The sequence below is a fragment of the Calonectris borealis genome, chromosome 11 (genome assembly GCF_964195595.1).
Source record: "Calonectris borealis chromosome 11, bCalBor7.hap1.2, whole genome shotgun sequence".
In the NCBI taxonomy this organism is placed as follows: Eukaryota; Metazoa; Chordata; class Aves; order Procellariiformes; family Procellariidae; genus Calonectris; species Calonectris borealis.
In genome coordinates, this window is record NC_134322.1 from 14,652,908 (window position 1) to 14,676,133 (window position 23,226).

The following is a 23,226-nucleotide window of genomic DNA, read 5'->3' on the forward strand; positions in this document are numbered from 1 at the left end:
TTTTTTTTTCAATATCTATCTGAAAAGACAAACACACTTAAGTAATTTCTGGGTAGGATGGGAGTGTGGCAACAACAAGCTATATTTTATCTGAAAGAACAGCAAACTGTATGAAGATGACCTTTCCTTTAAAATCATCTGGGGAAAAAAAACCTAGAGAAATATTTTTTAAATATATGCATTTTTAAAATTTAAGACAGAAAAGACCTCCCTCAGCCCTTCAACTTCAGTAGACCCCTGATCAATCATTTGCAGCAGGTTTTTTCAGTTTCCTTTTTGCACAGAATCTGTTACAGTAGTGTAAGGAGATGAGGAATCAATAAATGGCAAGTCCTTTGGGTCATGCCTGAGAGTCAGTATCCTCCACTGAAGATAACAATAAAAAAAGTTTTTAAAAGCAGGGTAACTAGTGATGTTTTGGGCAAATGTATATGAGTGCTTTATCAGGCTGCTCAGGATTAATATGTTGGCCATAAATCTGTGTTTATACAAAGAAAGGTTTAACAAAGCCACCCTATCAACAAAAACCGTAACTTTGTATAAATCATTGGTTGCTGAACACCCACACCTATTGCCAACATCACAAATTGTTTTGAATGTTACAATGTTTACGGCAGTTTGGCTGCAAACAACCCAAAATCTGCACTACAAAGCAGGTTAACAAAGGTTATTGCAACAACAAATCTACGTCTGAATAATGTTAGAATATGAGAGGCATTGATAGCATGGTATTTGCAGTACTTGACGATTTCAGTGTCTTAAATTTAAAGTCTTTTCAGATGAAAAAAGTGTGAGGCAGCTTATTCCACACCTTATCTTCTGCACACTAACCTCCCGTAGTAGATAAGACCATTACCACTGTATAAATTGATCAGTCACTTAATTCATTGGAAAATATAAATACATAGATCTCACATAATCAGCTATGCTACAAATACAAGTTTCATGGCCATACAACTCTACTCTATAAAGAGTTTCAGTGGCTGACCAGGTCAGCAAGAGATTATATGGATTTCACATGACAATTGCAGCTATTGAAACGGAGGTCCTGTATTCAATTTTTTTATTGAAAGGATTCAAAAAAGGAAAAAAATCTTATTGTAAGAGAAAGGGGAACAGTTTGTGAGGGAAGAAGAATGCTGAAGTAATATGGAAGATGTGCAGACAGTAGGGATATAATAAACAACTGATAAGCTCAAGATAAAATGCTGAATTCAACTGAATGTAAATATATGCAGAAACCATTACTGTCTGTCTAATAGAACAGGGGACTATCACTGCAGTACCTCTGCACACCTCAGCTCTGGCAAATACTCTTCACACTTGAAATGCAGCACAGAGTTGCGTTCAATTTTAAAAGTAACATCATAAAATAAACTTGTAACAGGTATTTCCCTTTTCTGGAGTAAAATCCCTTGTGGTCATAGTATACTGTCTTGAGTTTTGTACTCCTGAATATTAACTCACTCAAGCAACCACACAACTTTATTTAAATGCATATTTCAAAAATGAAAAATGATCTCTAGATTTCACTGTTCAGACTATTTCACAGTTACCTGTCATCTCTCAAGAAACAGTAATTTATCTCTCAAGACATCAGATTCTTCACTAACAATAGGCATGAGCTTCATCTGACCTGGGAACCCATAACTTACTTTTCTAAGTCATTCTTGAAGAGCGTTCTAATAAGTAAGGACTTGGGATTAATTATTTATCCCTTTAAGAAGGCATTTTCTGTTTCTTCTATAATAATACATTGGTATATGACACTGCCCTTATTTTGGCCTTTATTTTCCTGGAGCATAAAATGGCATTTGTAATGTAAGTTACAGCTGGTTGTTAGAGAACGGGTAAACACATGCTATGAACACGATCACCTAGATTAAAGACTAGTAGGACAGTTACTTTCCCGTATCTAAACATGTACTTTAAGGCAAAATAGTTCCATAAGTAGCATATTTCATACTGAAATAAGAAAGTTCCATAGATCTGAATGGCACGATTTATGTAATTTCAACTATTTACCTATTTCAACTATTACGTCACATTACAGATTCCAAATACTAAATTACAGCCAATGTTACTTAAGGATTACATTGCAACAACTGACACAGGCTATTTCCTACCTTTATAGATTGGTCACTCCAACAACAAATGAGTTTCAGCAATGAAACACTCCCAAAGTCTGGGGAACGATACCTACTTTTACCTGAAAAACACATACATAATTTATGAACTGACAGTATACACAGAAGAACACAAATAGAAAGATATTTAACATTTTTTATTTTTCATTTCAGCTACATACCTGAAAAGATCTCATTTCTTAGAATATGTTTTCATCTGAGGCAATAAGCACGAAGTGTTCAGACAATACATTGTTTGAACATTTATTCTTATCCTAAATCAGATTAGTTTGGTTTTTTTTTTTAACAGACATCTGATATCCCACAGAGTATGTTTGCATCATAATTTTCTAAAGATATTGAGAATATTTTCCGATTTGGACTACTTAACTATGGATTTTACTTTGTAAATTTCAAAACTACTTGAACATGTGACATCTCAGTACTTTACTACAATGTTTGTTGCCAGACATGTAAATTGGGTAAATTGGTTGTACAATCCTTTGAATCCAATCCTCTGATTGCCAGTACCATATAATGCCTTGAGAAGAGGAAACTGAATTGTAAATAGCAACTCTAAGTGTTTCAGTAGCACCAAAGTTCACAAGTATCCTGATCGCACAACACAGTCATTCGCTTCAATGTTGGATTCCTGCAGCAAAGACTGAAGTTTGAAAAAAATCATGTAAGTACCTGCATATTGCACAGTGAACAGGGTACACTAGTGTAGTCTGAACGGGAGCAGTATGCTATTCAGCAAATGACCGTATAAATGTAAATATGTCAATATCTAATATAATATATAAACATATGTTCAAATATATATGCACTTATGATCAAAGAAAGAAGAACTGGTCATTCCTAAAATCTCTGAGATATCTGCAAGTCTGATAAGGTTTTAATTTGCAAATCCAAACAATTGTGTGAACTAGGAGATATGGGATATGAGTCAGATTACCTTAGAAGCTTTAGGTCACAATGTAAAATTATTTTTATGTCCACAAACATTTTAATCATCTCTACACCATTTCCATGCCTTTCACTTACTTATTTACTACTGTCACTTGATTTTACGTTCCATTTCTTTCTTCCAACAGGCATTTCTGCTGTCATCACAAGTTCTACAGTTACGGTGCATATAAGAGTCAGAGAAGGAAAGATACACTAAAAACTGATTTTAGATGGGGATATTAAGGCTTATTTACATAGCAGAGGGTCAAGATTTGACTTGAAAGAATTTGTGTTATCAGTCTAGACAGGACTTAGTCTATAACAAGAACACTATATTTGTTAGGTATGTATACTGACGAATAGCCATATTCTGTTTAGATTTTTATTTAGACATTCTTTGGTTAGTTGCATACTGTAAAAATAAACTTAGGCTGGCTTGCAAAGCCAAGATTGGTAAACAGCTGCCTGTGGGACATTAATGTGAAAAGATTACTGTATTCCACCCTCAGGCAAAAGTCTAAGGGCATTATTGAACAGTCAAGAGGACTCTTGTATTACTAAGGCAACAGTTTGCTTGAAGGGCTGTATATGGAGCACGTAATGGTGATGAGGGAGATAGGGGAGGAGGGAAACAACGGTGTTTGTCTTATTACATTTCTGTTTTTCAGATTGCTAGAAATGTCTTTAGAAACTCAGCTGAATGTTTTGCCATCACAGAAGAAATATTCTTGATTCCAGTATCACTTAACATCAACATTTCGTTTACGTGCTTTTGTGACATTCACAGAAGAAAACATTTGCAAACGGGAGACCTGCTTGAAGCTAAAGAATATAAATACTTTTTTTTCATTATTGAAGTTAAATTATATATTTTAACAACAAAAAGCATGCAAAAAAACCCCACTTAAAAGCTAATATTGCTACTCCTCTATATACTTACTGCTTGGTAACTCTCCATAAAAACTGGGAAATGATGGTGTTAGTGCTTCTGTATTTTGCCATTTGTCATGTACAGATTCTGATTTCTGTGGACTAAAAGTATATGAAACTATTAAACAAAACCTGAACATACTTACAAAAATCTTATGTTTAAGGTAGGTTTTTTTTAAGGTAGATACTCTGCTATTAATTACTATCAACCACAATTTAGTTTCTCCTCAAAAGTCACTTGCATTCTTTTGCCCACAACCTGGTATTGAAACATTCACATGAACACAAATACTGAGAAGTACCATCCATATGCAGGAACTTTACATTTGGCTCAAAACTTAATATAGTTAACTTGTATGTTGTGTTAAAGAAACAAATTCATATGTGAAGAATTGAATCAAAACATTATTTTCACAAAGGACTTGTGCTGTTTTTTCTATTACATAGGAAAAAAGTTCAAGGGAAACTAGCAGCTTTATTTTATACGTTTCCATTTTTTCCACAGTGTTAAATAATTTAGAATATTATTGCAATACTTGGGATTTCACTAGGTGGCTACAACTGAGAAGACTAGAGTGTATATCTACTGCTCTTCAGTCATTGACTAACTCAGCAACCTAACCCTTGAAGACAAAGGATATGGATGGAGGGGAAAGGAAGTGAAAAGCCTCTCCAAACCCTTGTACTATTTTAAACAATTCCTTTTAAATACATTGCTATTAGGGACCCTGCACAAATTATATTTAGGTGTAATTTTAAAATAATATCTTTCACCTTTCAAATTCACTACAATCAACAGTAAGTCATAACATTTCAAAAGCTTTGCAATACTAAACTCTGAAAGCTTTCAGTTTGAGAACTTTAAGTTACAGATACAAATCTCAAAAGGCAGGAGAAAACAAATTTTTTTAAGATCTTTTCTTACTAGCATCTTCCTATTTATGTCCCACTTTAATAATCTGACACATTTTACTGCAGGTTCCTTTATTTTCACAGGCTGGGTCAAGTTGCAAAAAACCAATAGATATACAAACACATTTAAGAACAACAGCTTATAGACTCAGATCCAATTTTTTCCAAAGACATATTTTTCATACTTTATTCTTTTTTTGGATTATGAACCTTTTTCGGTGAAATGTTCAAATTATGTTAAAAAAATACTGATTTTTTTCTTTTTTTTTTTTAAAAAAAAAACAAACAGATTAGTATTGGTGTGATAATGTGTGCTTAAAACATGTCATTCACTGTTCACTATTTTCACATTCCACAAATTTCATTTATCCAATCAAATAGGTAATAGTTGACATACTATAATCTGAAATTTACTAATCCAAAACACGAGCTCAAAACTTATGATAGCAAGTAGTAAAGAATTTTTGAACCAAATGTTTTTCATTGGGAAATCATGATCTGTCAAACCCATGGTTTAAGCAGAAACATGTATATACACATGCTGACAAAGACAGAATTTCTACTCAAAATGAGAACACCAGACTCATCCAAGAATACCCAATAGTCTATGAATTGAACAAATGCATTTTTCCAGTTCTGAATCTCCAGATTAAAAGTATGTATATATGTGTGCGTATTTTATTTAACAAAAAAGAAATTCCTTTCACTCTCCCATAACAGCAAAATCATCAGGTAGGCCAAAGAACAGGGATTTAAACTTTATTATCGCATTCCCCAGATCAAGGCCATAGTTGGCTGACACTAAAATAATTCTGCTTACAGCCCATTGCATATTTCATTGCTATATGCAAAGTGGGCCAACATTAACAGAAGAAATCTGGAATCCCAAAATTATTACTAAGCCAGTAGGCAGACACTGTGCTGCATTGCAAGGAATAAATATACAAGTCCATTCTCCAGCATGAAAGTAGGCAGAACCAGGAATATCGGCTGAATACATATTAAGCAAGTGTCCTAGTCACTGGATAACCTGTTTCTCCTGTTTTAACTTAAAAGTTTAAAAGCTTTGGAGTTCGTACCAGTGTGCTAATAGTAAGTAAACTTTCACAGAATGAAGAAACATTCATGGCTCTGCTGAGAGATAAGGTATCAAAAGGAGATCAGAATGCATTTTCTCTCTCATATTAGTAACTAAATTAGTAAGAGTTGTTTGTACTACAGTAATACTTAGGAGATCAGGACCCTTACAAGCTGTGAAAGCTGTCCTACTAACTCCTTCTGCAAATGCTGTGGTGAATTAGAATTCAATACATAGTTTTCTCCCTTGAGCATGGTGTAGTTTTAGCTAAACCAACTGCCCAAACAGGTGTGGCTACGTACTGTATTTTTGGAAGGCAAACCAGACAAAACAGCATTTTCTTGGTTTCTTTCAAACTTTTAATTAGGGAAAAATACATTTTTTTAACAGCTCACCATAACAAAAAAAAACCTCATTCCAACCCTGAATACAGAGTAAATGATGAATAAGGATAAATCATATAAAAAGATTTAATGAATGAACACAGATTACAATAGTTCATTCAGACCCCAATTATTTGCAAGACGAAGAGGTAAAATGAAGGCTAAATCCTAAGATCATGGCAAATAGGCCAAGTCCTATTCATGCTATGCTTATTACTGGGGAGGGGAGAGGAGGGAAGAGGGAAAGGGAACATCACAGGAAAGGGGCTTTTTCCCTAAGTGGAGAAAGGGAGATAACTTTGCATGCACATAACTGGTTTTGAGGCAGTACAGAAAGTATAGATACATTCAGATAGCAATTTCAGACAGCAAAACTGTGCCTTTAATACTCAGACACAAATATAATGTTATCACATGAAAGTACATCATGTATGGAATCAGTGTTGTTTTTTTTTTTTTTAAAGAACTGTCTGAAGCATGAAATTCTTTTCCATGGCTCTAATCCACTTCTCCCACTAATGCTGACACAGTAACATCGTCTCATTGGTTATACCCACACAATTTTGATTCTATGTGAAAATGATGGTTCTTGACTGCATTCTTGACTGCAGTGGGACGCCATTTGCAGTTTTACAGAGGTTAGGAAACAGTACTAAATCCTTACATATCTCAACTGTTCTTATCTTTATTTATTGGGGAAAAGAGAAAAAATGAATTATGACTGACATGTCTAAAGTTCTGAAACTGTTCTTGGAAGGTAGGGGAAAAGATAAACTCTGTGCTATTATGGGACAGAGCCACGATGAGAAAAAAATTTCCTGACACCAGCAGCAAAGAGGAAAACATCCAACTAAAACCTCTGAGGTCTGTGTTGATAAAAATGCAGCAAATACAGTCTAGTTCTGACCAAGTTTCCTAAGAACAAACACTTTATCCTTCAATAACACAGAAAAATTATGGCTACTTGTCTGTTTATTTTCTGAATGTGTAAGAGATGAAGAACAAAGAAGGTACAGCCTCAAAAGCAGGCAGGAGTGTGCAAGTACAGCCAGGAAAAAGAATTGCGTGCTGTCTCTGTACAGACCCATAGCACTTGCAGTTGCTGCTTAGGAACTCAAGAGGAAAATGTAGAGCTCAGGAAAAAATAAACAAACAAACAACAACAAAAAAAAAACGCAGAACACCAACCCCCACCCTCCCCCCCCAAAAAAAAATCCAAGAAAAGAATTGAATGGATACAAGGTGCTCTTATCCAGATGAGGCCACTGGGAGGCACCAGCCCATGTTAGAGCATCACAAATGGCACCAAACTAAAACTTAGCTACTAGAGAGCTATAAATAGGTATACTATTCAGCTCTGGAACAAGAGGTAATCCAAACCAAACCGTGTCAAAATCCCAAATAAAACATTTCAGAGTCTTTGAATAAAATTCATAACTTTTTTCTAACCAAAATTTATAGCAATATTTTTCCCTCTGTTTTGTACAAAAATTCACCTATTTCTAGAAGAGATGCTAGCTTTTATAGCTTTACATTTCCTAGAGAAAACTTTAAATGATATAGTACAGTTTTCACCAAAAAAAAAATTGTGCATTTTTTCTTGTAACAACTTTAATACTTATAATTTTATGGGAGATATGTTCCAAAGCCAGGATGTGTATGTCTGGGAAAAATGTTTGATTCTGGTATGATGACTAATTTCAATTACACAATGTAATTTCCAACAGAGTACTGTAAGACACAATGCAAGCATAAAGTCCTTTCTTGCATGGAAAGGAATTCATGTTCAAGCTGGAATCCTGGAAACAACCTTTCATATAAGAGCTTGTGTTGAATATGGACCAGTAGGCAATGTGATTAGCAGTAAAAGTAACTGAGAAATGTGTGTTTGTCCTGCGGGATGGTGCATATCTCTTGAGATATGCTGTATGCCTAGAGCTTTGTGGAAGATGCAGATATTTGCAGCACCAGGATCAATAATTTTTGTCCCCCTTCTTGCCTCTGGGCCATAGCATCACCAACACAGAAGTTAATTGTCCCTAAAATGCTAAATACAGACCAACTTGGGTTTGCTGAACAACAAAAGTCTGTGGACAATATCCATTGCCTGATTAGTATGCTCTACTTGGCTTGGTCAAATAATGTCGAGCATGCTATTTTTCCTTTAATGCTGAAAAAGCATTTAGTCAATAAATTTGTTTTGAGTAACATAAATGTTATTTGGGATGGTTCTCACAACATAAGGCCTGATGAGGCATTCATTCCCAGTCGCTGCCATTGTTACTGGGGGAGGTTGTACTTTAGATAGTGTAACTAGGACAGACTGTTCTTGTCTCTCATGTTTTATTTATCTGCAGAGCCAAGGGTTTCATGGTAAAGGAAGTATATTGCTTACAGAGAGTGGAAGTTAAAACAGCACATATGTGCTAATGCACATCTCAAAACATGCCTGAAGAGACCTCATTATTCTACTTAGTTTAAACTGCGAGGAAAAGAGTGATCTCTGGAAAAACAGGCTGTGAAGCTGGATAATTCAAGTTCTTGTTCTGCTGAAAAAAATTTCTTGCATCAGTTTTCTCATCTGCTAAATAGAAAAAGATAAAGATACTTAACTTTATCCCGATCTGCTTTTGTTCAAAGAACGTCCTATAAGAAAGCTCTAGAGGAAAAAAAAATTCATACTCTATTGCAAAATCCGTATTTTTAAAAAGTGTTTGTTTCATATTTTTCACTTTTTAACCACTACAAAGAAAGAAAAGGCTCATAATGAAAAGGTTCTTACCTTTCAGTTTCACCTGTAACTGCCGAAGGTATGTTAATTATCCTGTGGATTAAAGCTATTCTGCTAAATAAGAAGAATACTGTTTCCAATCCCTTTACTCCATAAATATTATTCTCGGGTCCATCCTTCTTTCCAGTTTGTCCTTCAGTTGCAGCAAGGTACTTGTTTGATAAATCAAGCACTCTCTTTGAAAACAAGTTGATTACTGCATGTTCTTCTAGCACACCACAATCCGTACATTTCCATCCTGGCAACATTAGTGATAGATGGTTTTCATCTGACACAAGTCCAAAAGAAACAGGACACCGAAGCCTCAAGATATCTAAGTGTCTAACACAAAGATTTTCTATTTCTTTATCTACACCCCACGGTAAGAGACATGACAAAAGCAGTTTAGCTGTATCAGTGGTGACATTCACATCAATGTTTCCTGATGGCTGCATTCTAATCTTTCTTGAACTCTTCATTTTTTTCTGTCTTTTCATGCCACCACTTTCTTCCAAAGGCCTAGCTGCATTGTTATCCCTACGGACCTGGTTTGAACAAACAGTATCTACTTGCCCATCCACTGGAGATATGGAGCCAGCAGTTTTATTTCCTTTTAATGTCAGTGGTCTCTTCTCAGTAGTACTTTTGGCTCTTTCTAGAATGTCATAGGTGTGAAATGAATTCGATGACTTTAAACCATTGAGTTGAGATGACAGCAGAAGTTCCTCAAGTTTTTCCAGATCAAATAAGAGAACATGAAAGTTTGCTTTGTTCCATTTTGTCTTAACTGGTAAAATAGTAAAGGGCTGTTGGATGCGGCTGGTGTCAGTTAACTGAAAGAAAAATATTAAGTGTCCAGACACAAATCCATAAGTATTTTGTAATTTTCAAGATATCAGCATAGAATTCCATATGGAATAGACCAAATCTATTAACTCCATTAAGTTCAACTTAATTATATTTATTCACTTCTTACTAAGGAAAAAGGATTTTCTTCTAAATAGCTTAAGATACACAGAGACATATGCATGTAACGACTATAATACAGGTTCCCTAACATCTTGAATTATACAGCCATGTTGTAGATTGCATACATCTTTGCCAAAACTCTAGGCTGGTATTTCTTCTGCTAGGTCTCATGTCAAGCTGAAAGGCTTTTAGAAAAGTTTTAAAGAATACAGCTTTTTTTCAAAAATAAAGCTAGGGAAACACAAATCTTACGATGTTGCAAAATTCTTGCAAACCTTGAGAATCTGTATGTCTTGTAGCAGTTTAAAATATGTCTGAAATAAAGACTGCCTTTTGCCATTTCAACACATGCAAAACTATCTTAAAGTTACTTAATTCTGAGTTAAATCACACATACTTTATCAGCAACAATAAAGAACTACAGTAATTAGATCTCCAGTTACAAAATTAATTACGTTAGATGAAAATAATTGAGAGACAAAGGCGACAGAGCTACTACAACGTTTGTGAACATCTGACTTCACTTTTTGCCACCCTATTTCCAACTGGATATTTTGAAAATTCTCCATACTTTTTCACCAACTTTAAAGGTCATTCACGGCATCAGATTTGCAGAGCATCATTTCAGTTGCACATGTTAACATGATAATTGTGCTGGTATAAATACACGTCCGATTACTGCTGTTAATAAATATCCAAAGAGAATAGTTTACGAATCCTCCTAATTTTTTTTAACTCAGTTTTACTCTTGTAGTTTCATTATTTAAATGATGAATCATCATTAAACATGTAAACAAAAGAATTAGAATTAATTTTTATTTTGCCAGTGTCCTCGGCATAGGGTAGATAATATGCTGTGACAAACTCCTGAGGAGAGGATGTCTTTGGACACATTAAAAATCAGCTCCTTATACAGATATCACAGAAGAACTTGCCCACACAAATGCCCATCAAAAACAATCTGTCCTGAACATTAGAATCTTAGAATGTAGTCTAAGCATACAGAAAGAATACAATATTTGAGAAGATAAGATAAGAAAGTCTTCTCTATTAGGACATAAACTCTAAAAATTAGATACTTTCAAGTAGAACCTGTGGAAAGAAGGAAAGAGCAAGAACAAACACAAGAATGAAGAAAAATATTCATATAAAGCCATGTGAATATAGGATACATGCAGGCAGGAATAAAATCCTAAGGATGAACAAGCCAAGAGGAGGAAATTCCAAAATCTGTCTTGTAGCCCTTGGGATATTTCTATATATGGAAAACATTCCATACTTGCTTTTCCCCCACTCCCAGTTTCCCATGAATACATCAGGAGAGATCCTCTGTTTTGGCCTTCTGCACCAGCTAATTCTGAGAGTCTTTAAGGGGAGGAAACACAGCAAGTTACCTCGGATCCCATATTCCAATCAAGATCTACTTGCAAGAGTAGATTTCCTGCCTTACACATCTGCAAATTCAGAAGAAAAACATTTCACATTCCTGCTGCCCTTTTCCCCATACAACTTTCTGTGCCTGTGTATTCCCAGCATGACAGAATTTTTATGACAGAGCTTTTGCAGGCTTTGGAAAGCAGAAAAACTTACTAGTGGGGGCACAGTAGAGTATCAGCCTCTTTTGCTGCTTCCTGACTCCTTTTTTTATTACAAAAGGATTGAACCTACGTACCACCCAATGAAGATTCTGCAAGAATAATGCTACCAGTGACAGTTAAGGATGAATATTCAAATTTTAAAAGGATGACAATGTTTCGATAAAACCTATTTTCCTCCTCAATTTTAGTTTTTATCTGCATTTTAAAACATAAAATAAAGTCTGAAACAATAATTCCTTTTAAGCAAAAAAAGAGAAATATTTTATAAATATTGACTCTGGGCATTATGAATTTTTCAAAAGATTTTTTTTCATGGGAAATGCAATGTTACATAGAATCATAGAACTCTCAAAAATGTTTACTGGAAGGAATGTCTGTGGGTCATCTCATCAAACCTCCTGCTCTACAGACTTTCATGTCACTAATATTTTTATGAAACTGCGGGTATTTCAGAATTTATTTTCTGAGGAAAAAACCCATGACAAATATCCAATTGTAATTTGGAACAAAAATCCTTCTTCTGCATGCAATTAAAAAACATATCAGAAATGAACTAAATGACAGAGTTGAATCTTTAAGAATACTCCAATAAATTTTGATTATAAAGACAACTCTCAATTTTTGTCTGAGAGAGAGACTCCAGATGAGTTTGTAGAAGAGCAACTACTTTCTTTCATAGGAATCATCATGCTGCACTACCAAGGCATTCCATGAAGGTAGTGGGAGGATCATCCAATGGTAAAGTTAAGTGATGAGATTGTGACACAACATCTTATATCAGAATTCTACTGTATCTATTAAAGAGATATCTTTTACCTTCAGAGGAACAGCAGACATGAGGGAGTATAAATACCTCATTGATGCTTTTGCCCTTTTCTTTAAGTGCTTATGACCTCTATGTTTTTCTTGTCCTGCACAAGTCTATGCTCTCAGCGCTGTGTTCAGTCTAGCTATTTCACTTTTACAAGCAAGCATATACAAGCAGAAAGACAGCATCAAGAAGCAACTGTTCAGCCCAGTGATACTTTTGCAAACCATCATGCCAGCTTCCATATCACAAATGATAAACTTTTCTAGATCACTATGTTAGTTTTAATTTTCTTGTGATAATTGGAAATATTCCACTAATACAAAGAACTGTTTCTGTTGAAAATAGCTGAATCTTAAAAGAAACCATCAAGTGTTAGTAAACAGGGTAACAGTTGGCTTTAACTTGAATGCAATGTTGAGTAACTCATCTTTCTCAAGACCACTCCTTACCTAACGTCTTTTACATTACAAACTATGATTTTATAGGATGAGCTGTTTTTTAATAGTTAATATTGTAGTTACAAAAAAACACAATGAAAAAATTTGACTCTCTATAAGTTATTTGACTACTTAGTTTTGGGTAATAATATAATTTGGCTTTCTGTTATTTAGAGAATGATGCTCCCACCAGATGAGGATGCACTCTAAATACATAATCTTATTTAAAGATCTCCATAGGGAGTCATAAGTAAGAGATTGTAGCTGCTTGTTCAGGTTTTCTTTTTCCTTTTTCCTTCTAAAAAAATAACACTTTGTAGTTAAGCACTAGGATTATTTTAATCTTTAATTATGCTGTTTCCTAATACATAGGGAGAACCCCATGGAATGCAAATACTGGAATTCACAAGTTAGCTTTGACATTAATAGAAGCTATTATTATTTGGCCTATCATTTTCATTTTCTCTGTTCTATATGTTTATATTTAGTTGATTAACATTTAGAAACCTTTAGGAAAATCACCATCCAAACAAAGGAAAATACTGCGACAATGTCAATCTGTTGAGGCATCTGGTGATGCTACTGTGTGTGAAGTGACAATAAATGTTTATTGGCAATATGAAAGCTTATTGACATTGATCCTAAAAGCATCTACCAAGTTATCTTAGCTCTCTGCCATAGGCATTTCATTCCAATGAAAGAAGGTGGACATCTAAAGCTTTAGACATAAAACACTACTTAGGAAATATGGACAAGCTATTCTCTGTAACAGAAGATGACAGAAAATGGAAGGAAACCCATAAAACTAACTATGAACTAGAGAGCTGGGAATAGCATTTGATGATGGATATTGAAAAGCAGAATAACAGATATTTACATTCTGTACTGTGCCTTTCTTGAAATTCCGGAAGTATTTCACAAAAATAAATCCTACTACATTCAGATAAATATTGCCATTATCTTTAATTTTTTTTCAAATATACATTGAATATACATTAGGAGTTTAGTAACTCAGTGTCAAAAAATAGGCTAATAACAATAGCAATAACAAAGCATGACTTGTCTCAGAACCACACAGTCCAACTTTGAGGCTTCCCTATTGCCAACACACAGGTTCCAGCAATGAAAAGATCCCCTTTTCCTTCTTTTCTGACAATTTTTGCTCAACTCAGACTCAGTTATCACAGGATTGTGTTTCAAACCCAAACTGCTTAAGCAGATAGTACTGTATATATCCAAATATCAAAGCCTTACCTTTCTCCCAGTGAATTTCAAGTGATCATGTCAAAAAAGAGTTAATTCAGTAATACAGAGGCTTCCTTCAATTCTGCAAGTTAAATGACCACCACACTATGATGTACTGAACATAGCCTACAGATTTTGATAATCATCATTTTCAAAGACAGTACAGAGGCATCTTTTCTAGTTTACCATCGCTAGTTTTAAATTCTATTTTTGACATGGCCAACTTTCTGATTCCCTATTTACAGGTCTCCCCTGACCGCCAATGTTCCATCTACTCTTATTATTTAGCTGAAAAATTGGGAAGATTTTTTAATTATTTATTTTAAAAATCTTCTGGAAGCTGTTACAAGGAGAGCAAACTGTATGACTTTCACAGCTTCAGTAATTTTATCCAGATTTTGAAAGCTGATCTTTGTCATCTTTGTTGTTGTCCAAGTCTATGAATCTAAAATAACTATAAATGTTAAGGTCCTCTGCTGTAGTTCAGTTGTGGAAATAGCAGAATGTGCTACCTCTTTTTTGTGCATCACTAGCAGCAAGTTTAACAAGGAGTTACTCCAAAAGAGGTGTATGTTAGTCAAGAAGGAAAACTTTAGTAATAAGAAGAGTCATGTTTTCATAAATTGTCATGCTCAGGGCTAAAACCAGGTGTTTAGTATCATGATACAGCTTACCATTTATTTTTCTTGGAAACTGACAAGTAGGAAGCACTTTTTTATTTTGTGTATGCATGCATTATCTCAAAATTAATCTAATAGCACCATCAGCCATTTCAGTTAAAATACTGGCCAGACCCTAACAAAAACTGATGAGTATCTCATGAATCTCTATAATTAACTATTAGATCTTAATTTAAACATTTCCATATCCCAAACTAAAATAGCCTGCATTGCTCCCTACGAGGCCTTCACCTGTAAGCTTTAAAGAAGCAAGAAGTCTGACTACAGACCAAAATTATACCTTGAGACTCATGAACCTCTTATGCATCATCTCTGACTGACCCACAACAGAACAAGCTTTCTACATCCAGGAAAGCGCAGGATTCAGGAAGGCTTTGAAATGGCAAGCTATATTCCACGCATGGCAACTATCACCTCTGTAATAGCTTCCTAGTTTGCCACTGAAGATGTTTGAGGAAGGACAAGGCAAGAGCTAGAATAGAATAGACTAGACTATTTCATTTGGAAGAGACCTACAGCTGCCTAGTCCAACTGCCTGACCAATTCAGGACTGACCAAAAGTTAAAACATGTTGCTAAGGGCATTGTCCAAATGCCTCAAACACTGACAGGCTTAGGGCATATTGACCACCTCTCTAGGAAGCCTGTTGCAGTGTTTGACCATCCTCTCGGTAAAGGAATGCTTCCTAATGTCAAGTCTAAACCTCCCCTGATGCAGCTTTGAACCATTCCCACGCATCCTATCACCAGGAAGAAGAGCTCAGCACCTCCCTCTCCACTTCCCCTCCTCAGGAAGCTGTAGAGAGCAATGAGGTCACCCCTCAGCCTCCTTTTCTCCAAACTAGACAAGCCCAAAATCCTTAGTCGCTCTTCATCGGACATTCCTTCCAGCCCCTTCACCAGCTTTGTTGCCCACCTGTTGAAGATCCTGCATTCAAGGATCTTCACATCCTTCTTAAAAGATGGGGCAACAAACTGAAGACTCATTTTAATTGATTTCTTCTGGCACGGAATCCATTCCTGCTCCACAACTGTTCTACCTCTTTTCTTCTCCTTTTACACATCTTTACCAAACCACCTTAGCACCAAGGAAAAATTTGTCCATATCTATGGGAAGGGGGAGGCAGGGGGCTATGCTTACTGTGGCCCCCAAATACATAAATACATGCCATTATCTTTAACAGGTTTAAGACAGACATACCACATAAAAATTTCATGGGAAGACCAATTCAAGTGTTATTTTACCTAGCTGCCTTCTCATCTCTAAAGGCCTTTTTCCACTGGGATCCAGCTTGTTCTAGGAACACTATTCCACTCAAAATACACACTTCCATTAGCTGGCACTGATTCCCACACTGTTTCAGCTTCTCATATATATATACTTGCTCCACACACCAGCTTTCTTTACCAGATGCATTCTATTGTGGGTTTTGTGCTAAAAACAGATCTGACAAGAATAGTCTTGACATTCATTTTACATAAAGGAAATAAAGTGGCAAAATCACATGGTAAATTTTTAGAAGGCAATCCAGACTCAAAATATACACTTTGATACCACTGAAAAGAAATTGCTCAGTTCTCACAGTGTGGGTAGTATCAACTTGTACGTAAAACAAGTCCTGAAGTATTAAACATGACTTTATTACAGACTTTGGCCTTCTTTATCCATTGTGCTCTCACTTTAACCCAAACATAACTGGATAAAAGTGACAGAAAATTGGCCCCAAAGTTCCCAGTGCCTGCAGAATGAATCATGCTGTATAAAGCATAAAATGTGAGCTATTCTGCTGATTCTAACCAGTTTTTTTAAATTGTGTAATATTCAAGGGGTTTAACTGTGTTCTTTTGAGCTTTCTCTTGTGAGAGAGTGTATTTTGATCCATTAACATTAAACAAGTTGGAAAAAAATCAGTCCCTTCCTTTAGCCACTACTTACCACCCGCAAAGGCTCAAGAAAATATTAGACAGAAATTGAACAACTTATTTTTAGATGAAATTTTAGTTAGATTAGGGAGGGTGGGGGTGAGCTTAATTAAAGTATTGTCAAAGGAGACTAGAAGATTCTTTCATTAACAGAAGCTGCACTGCTTCCAATTTTTTGGGGGTGGGGAATTTTCTCTCTTATTTGTCTGGGGCTTTTTGGGCAGATTCATACTTTTCTATTTTGACAGTCATTAGACTATTGGCTCTTAATACAGGAACAATACAATAGCGCACTTAAGTACATGATAAAAGTCTGTCAGATAAGCAAGACTTCCTCTTTTAAAGGTAATTAGTTCATTATTAAATATACTTACTATAAAGATATCTGCTAATTTAATCAGTAAAATACCACCATCCTACTATCTGCTCATGTGTATTCAATCAAGACATCCTGTGAACAAAGTACATGTACTTCATCCTTTTAAACAAGTATTTTTAAGCAAAACCCAATATGGAATCATTAAAATCACTGCATCTTATAGTCTTTAAAAAGTTTCTCGATATGATAATTTCTGAAATATCACAATGAAGTTTGAGAATACAGTATCAATATGCTTATTTCAATGAAATTAACACTTTTGTCATGTCTTTGCTGTAATCTGACCTTTCATTACACTACAAAGACAATAGAGACTTTAAAGAGCATTTACATGTTTGAATCTTTTACTGTTCATTACTTCTGTGGCAATCAGTAACATTGACAATAAATAGGATTGTTTGTTTTTGAAAAGCTAAAATGTGAAGAACCTCAGTTACAGAAATGAAAGAGGAGGGTGGGGCCGTAGAATTGGCCAACCAAAATGTATTGAGGGCTAAGAATTTCTATGTCTTGATCATGCCAGTCACTGGGATGTCAATAGGAGTTCAACGCTCCTAACTTCTCTCAGAATCACATCTCATCATTGGTCTGGCTCTAGGCTCACAAAAAATAAGCATGTCACATAGCTGCTTGTAAAAGTTATTTAGCTACTCCTACCTTGTCTCTTATATTTGTACTTCACGGAGCTGGAAGTACTGCTTTAACTGAAGCATGGCTACCATACCTACAGGTCTTAAACATTAACTTATATTGCCAATGACAGCTCTATTCTGTTCTCCATGATGCTTTACCCTTGATGGTAGGAAGCAATAAATGTCTTTGGTTTTGTTTGGTTTGGGTTTGCATTGTTTGCGGTTTTTTGGTTTTTTGTTTGTTTGTTTTTTTTTTTTTGTTTGGTGTTTTTGTTTTTGTTTTTTTAAATACAGAATAGTTCAGTGAATGTCTTTACCTGCATGGACATTTTTTGTCTTTAACCTTTTTAAAGAAAATGGTAGCATTACATATAATATACATAAAAGAAAGAATTATGTTTTGGGGACATGTTTGCAGGTGCTATCTCATGCATAGTTTTGCAAAATAGGAAACCTGTAATTGTCTCAGAAAACAAATACATAAACAATGCACAAAATGGCTGGCACAGTGTAAATTAAAGCATTAAATTCATTTCTAAATCCTCTGAGCCCTCAGTTGCTGGAGATGGCAGTCGATAGTAGTAAAAAAATTGCCTCCTTGAAATGTGCTTGGTGGACAGCAGCTTGATGATTGGCAGCACAAATAGAAGACAAACGAGAAAGCCTTCAATCTGCAGCTGATGCACAGGAAGAACATGGGGAGCTGAGTTTACAATAGAGAAAACATTACCAAGCTAATGGCACAGGCAATCATTTGACCACCATGCATCTCTGATAGCAGCAGGGCATCCATTTTCAGTTAAGTGTTAGAGTACCTTTTTGCTTTCTCTGACCACTGCAGGGGTAAAACAACCTAGTGCGTGAAACCCACTGACTGGTAATAAATTACTATATTGGATACTTTTTGTTTTCTTTCAGCGATGACTTTACTGTGTATTCCTGCTATCATTACCAATTAAAGTGGAGATCACGTTAGCAAGCTATATCTAACTGTATATCAGTCCCTATGCTCCAATTGCTTTGGCAAGTATCACAGGGTCAAGAGGCTCCTTTGACCTTTATCAGCTAAGTCTCTCTGACCACTCACTGTTTGAAGCAATCTCAGCTGAACAGATGGACACTTTTGCAGACTCTATAAAGCTTAGAATATAAAGATAAATGAAATTGTGTTTGGGGCTTCAAACTGGTTTATGAGCATAAAATATTGTTGGCAAGTTCCACAAAAATCTCGGATTTCAAATAGCACATCTTAAACCTACACCACGAACACAACACCTTGTCATCTACTAGGAAATTGTATTTTTTTTGTTGTAGCTTCTACAGATAAAACTGAAAACTTGCTATAACTTACATGTCTAGTTAGTACAAAGTCACTTCTGAATTTAGAAAGCCTAATTTAATTACTTTAGTCATTAAAAAACAAGCAATAAGATAATTTAATATAGTCTTTTACCATGACAGTCAGTTAGAGCAGCATACAGCACATGATAAAACAGATCATTCAGTGGAAGAATACTAAAACAGTTGGATACTACAGAGCATTCAGAGAAGGCTTGGACCTTCATTTCAAATTTCCCTATCTTAAGTTTCTTAAAAGGCCTTACTCTTTAAATTTCTGCACCAAAGTTTTCGTCATACAACTCATAAGAGAAAGCTTCAAATTCCCTAGGTGATGCTTGAAGAACTGGTAATTATTAGACATAAATGTGGTCTTGCAATCATATTTGTGTATTTGTAACCAAAAAATAATCTATTGTTCAACAATAACATTGAATGGTCTTTTGTTTGAGCTAAATCACATCAGCAAACCTGCCTTGTTAAGTTCATAACCTTAAGTAACAAATGTTATACAGGCTTAACACAAGTGTTATACAGGCTTAACTAGATTTAGTGCTGAAAACTTCTTAAATTGGATAAAGCCATGAGGTTTTCTGGTTTTTGTTTTGTTTTGGTTTGTTTGTTTGTTTGGGGTTTTGGGTTTTGTTTGTTTGTTTGTTTGTTTTGTTTTTAAGCCTGGCTTGATTTTCAAAAGAATAAATTCCCAAGAGGTAAAATTCTGATCTGCATCTTTCTGCAGGATGTCATGGATCTTTCATAGGAATACTGCCCCAAAACATTTTTTTAGTCCTTCATTCTAATATCATCCCAATTCAACCAACAATTCAAAACAGCCTTACTAACAATGAACCCACTGTCATTTGCAAATACACAGCTGTCTTATTTCCTTGCTCAGCTGAAAGGATGAACAATCCAGGATATGTGCAAAGATGCATTTAGTTAAAAATAGTTAACAGCCAGTTATATAATATATAGTTAACAGTTAACACAGGTATATAGTTGAAATAGCTCTTATACATACACCATACACCATCTCTAAAAGAACCTGCATAGGAAGAAAGGATGCAAATTATCAACTACCCTTTCATCTCCACGTAAAGACCACATGCACCTTTCTAATCCAATATAGCTCCTATCTGCAATACACACATGCACACTCCTATGTCTAACCCTGCCTATCTCCTGAAGCTTCAAAATTAGGGAGCATGTGAACAGTTTCTGTCACTAAAAGTATCCATAGCCGCCCAAAGCAGGCAGACAGGTCAGGCCTACCCTCTCCAAAGTAACGCTGGCCTTATGCATAGAGTGAGGATCATACAGAGTAAAGGTATTATTATACCAACGTCATTCATATTCCTTACCTTCAGACACTTCATTTAGTCATAGAACAGAGGATCCTCTTGAGGGGGGCATTCAGAATGTTTTTTCTTATTCATTTACCCTTTTTAAACCTCAGTACTCAGATATAAAGAACTAAGTGTAAAAAGCCTGGAGTCGATAGTGTGCCCCAGTTTGCTTTCACATGCAATCTATGCTTGACCTGAGGCTTCATCATCTGGACAATGCAGTCCCAAACAAAGGTGTCAATTCATGATGAATTTTCCCATATGAACTATTTAGTTTAAAGAAACTGCTTTGAACTTGCCTTACATTACTTCTGTTATATTATTCATTACAACAACTCTGGTCATATTACTGAGGATGCCCGGATCCTCCTAAGAATCTACATCCCACACAGAAAAGGTGACAATATTTTTTGATCCTACATCACCAATGTTTATCAATTTAACTGCAACATAAGCAGAGTCAACCTCTTTCCTTCCGACACTAATCTTTCTCCTTTTTTTTTTTTTTTTTAAATCCCAGAGGAGAATGTTACTATCTTCACAGCACTTTGAACAGTAATTCTGGCATCACTCCTGATTGAGTCTGTGGCACAACGTAAGTAATTAAGCCAAGGAGTCTTCAGGCTCAAGCTGTGTGATGAATAGGCTAAGCAACTGGATAAACCCTCCTTTCTATCATGTATGGAAGACAACCTTCAGGCAGATTGTTGGCCAGATGGATCTACTGAGCACAACAAATTTTTAATTGTTCAAGGAGAATTGCTAATGCATCTATTGCTCCATGTAGAGACCTGGTATGAAAATTATGTTTCTCATTTTGTTTTCATGTCCACACTGTCTGTCTCTCTCTCCATCACAAAAACTGAACTTAAATTTTTCATTGGATTTAATGCAAGTGTACATATAAAAGTGAACCTGGAGACAAATCATAACATATCAAATCATAAGATATCAAAGAATAACTGGTAAGTAAAGCTAATATACAGAATATTCTTCACATTAGTTTTCAACAGCAGGAAACAAGTCTACATTTTGTTTTTCAGGAAAATATTTGAAGAAATATATATGATATATAGACAACTTTATACAGACAACTTTTGCTTTGCTCTAGAATTCATATCACTACTTGTCTGGGCACACTCTATCAGAAAGGCAATTCTAAACACAAGATCCTTGACAAAGTCTCTTCTAACATTTTTATTATAGAAAGAATATAAAAATGAACTGGAGATCCCCTCATCTCAAAATAAGATCCATCTTTGACATGGACAGTCTCTGCGCCATGAAAAGTTTAGATAGAAGGGAAGGATAAGATGTTTTTAAATGAATTCTTATTAATGTATATACTCAATATCCAAATACTCTGTCTATATCTTAATATATTAACTTATCTTGAACGTAGAAGTAAATTCCCTAACCATATTTTTAGAAATATATAGGGCTCAGTGATGGGTGGTAGCCAAAACATTTTCAGCCTTACTCAGCACTTAGGAAGAAAAGCCATAAGATGGAACGTCTCTCATGTTTCCTAGATCATTAACTGGACAAACAATGCTACAGCAATCCACAAAACAAAGACTACTGACTTATGGATCTAGGAATTATTATACGGAACAATTTACTGGATGAATGAACATCCAAATATATGTGAAAATAATGCTGAACACAAAGATACTGCCAACATGACCTTAGAAGGAGGGTAAAAGCATGAGAATATTGCTTTGTCCAAAGAAGGACTGAAGTATATAAAAATTAAGTTTCCAACCCATGGCTGGCTGCTGACTCCAACTGAAATAACATATTTGCCCTTGGCTGCTCTGATAGTGCATTTCTCATAGCAGACTATAAGAGTCCCACCCATAAAATTTATCTACATAAAAAGTACTAGATCAGATACGAAGCAAGTGACTTTCTACTAAAGAAAAAGAACAAAAAAAATCGTGGGATTAAATTCTTAAATATTAAAATCCTGTCTATCCTAGAAAATGCCATTCTTGAAAACTCAGGAATAGGCAAGCGGGACTTTCCTCAGATCCTATATCATGCTAGGATGTATCACGACAGCAGCTGAGTCTCTGTACCCATAGATTTCATACCTCTTTCCTTGAGAGCTGTTCAATCTTACTGAAGGCAGTGGAACTGCATAGGCTTGCAGGAGGACAATATTTGCAAACAAACATTCTCAGACATATCTGGTTGGCTGATTCATCCCTTCCCATAAGTATTGCAGGAACCAAATCTGACCACCAGAACAAGTTAAGGTTTGAGTATTAATATGTAGAAAAACATGTCAAGAGAGTGGAAATGTAACCACTGCTGTGGCTTTGTTTGTTTTAAGTTGAACCACAGTTTAGCTTACTATTTTATTTCTGCTATTTAACTGAGAAGAGATTCAATTAGTTATTAGAAGGAAGCTAGCAGATACAGCAAGTCTTTCTTTTGCAGAGTAAGGTTTGGTGTTGCAAGACCTAGTTCTGTAATTGCATTTAAAGTGCCAATGTATTTCTGAAAAAGTCACTCTTCTTTTTTTTTTAATAGGTGCATGAGGCAGAAACCTAGGAAAGTCTCACAGATCTGAATTCTTGTTGATATTTTTCTTCACTAAAATAATACTAATTAAACTATAAGAGGCCAGGAACTTAATGCTTAGAATAGAAAAGATGATTATCACAAGTGTAAAGATTCCACCATCCTCCTGTCATGAATGGTGAAGAATTCT

General features: G+C 35.3%; 1 protein-coding gene across 1 annotated transcript in view; it reads right to left on the minus strand.

Annotated features, from left to right (window-relative positions):
• The window catches only part of WDR72 (WD repeat domain 72), a 113,794-nt gene that overhangs the window by 47,068 nt on the left and 43,500 nt on the right, over window positions 1–23,226 (minus strand). Inside the window, exons 14-16 of the mRNA XM_075160099.1 lie at window positions 9,163–9,983; window positions 4,018–4,109; window positions 2,127–2,209 (exon numbers count right to left, since the gene is read on the minus strand). Coding sequence (XP_075016200.1) covers window positions 2,127–2,209; window positions 4,018–4,109; window positions 9,163–9,983 — 996 coding nt within the window. The remainder of the gene's footprint in view (window positions 1–2,126; window positions 2,210–4,017; window positions 4,110–9,162; window positions 9,984–23,226) is intronic.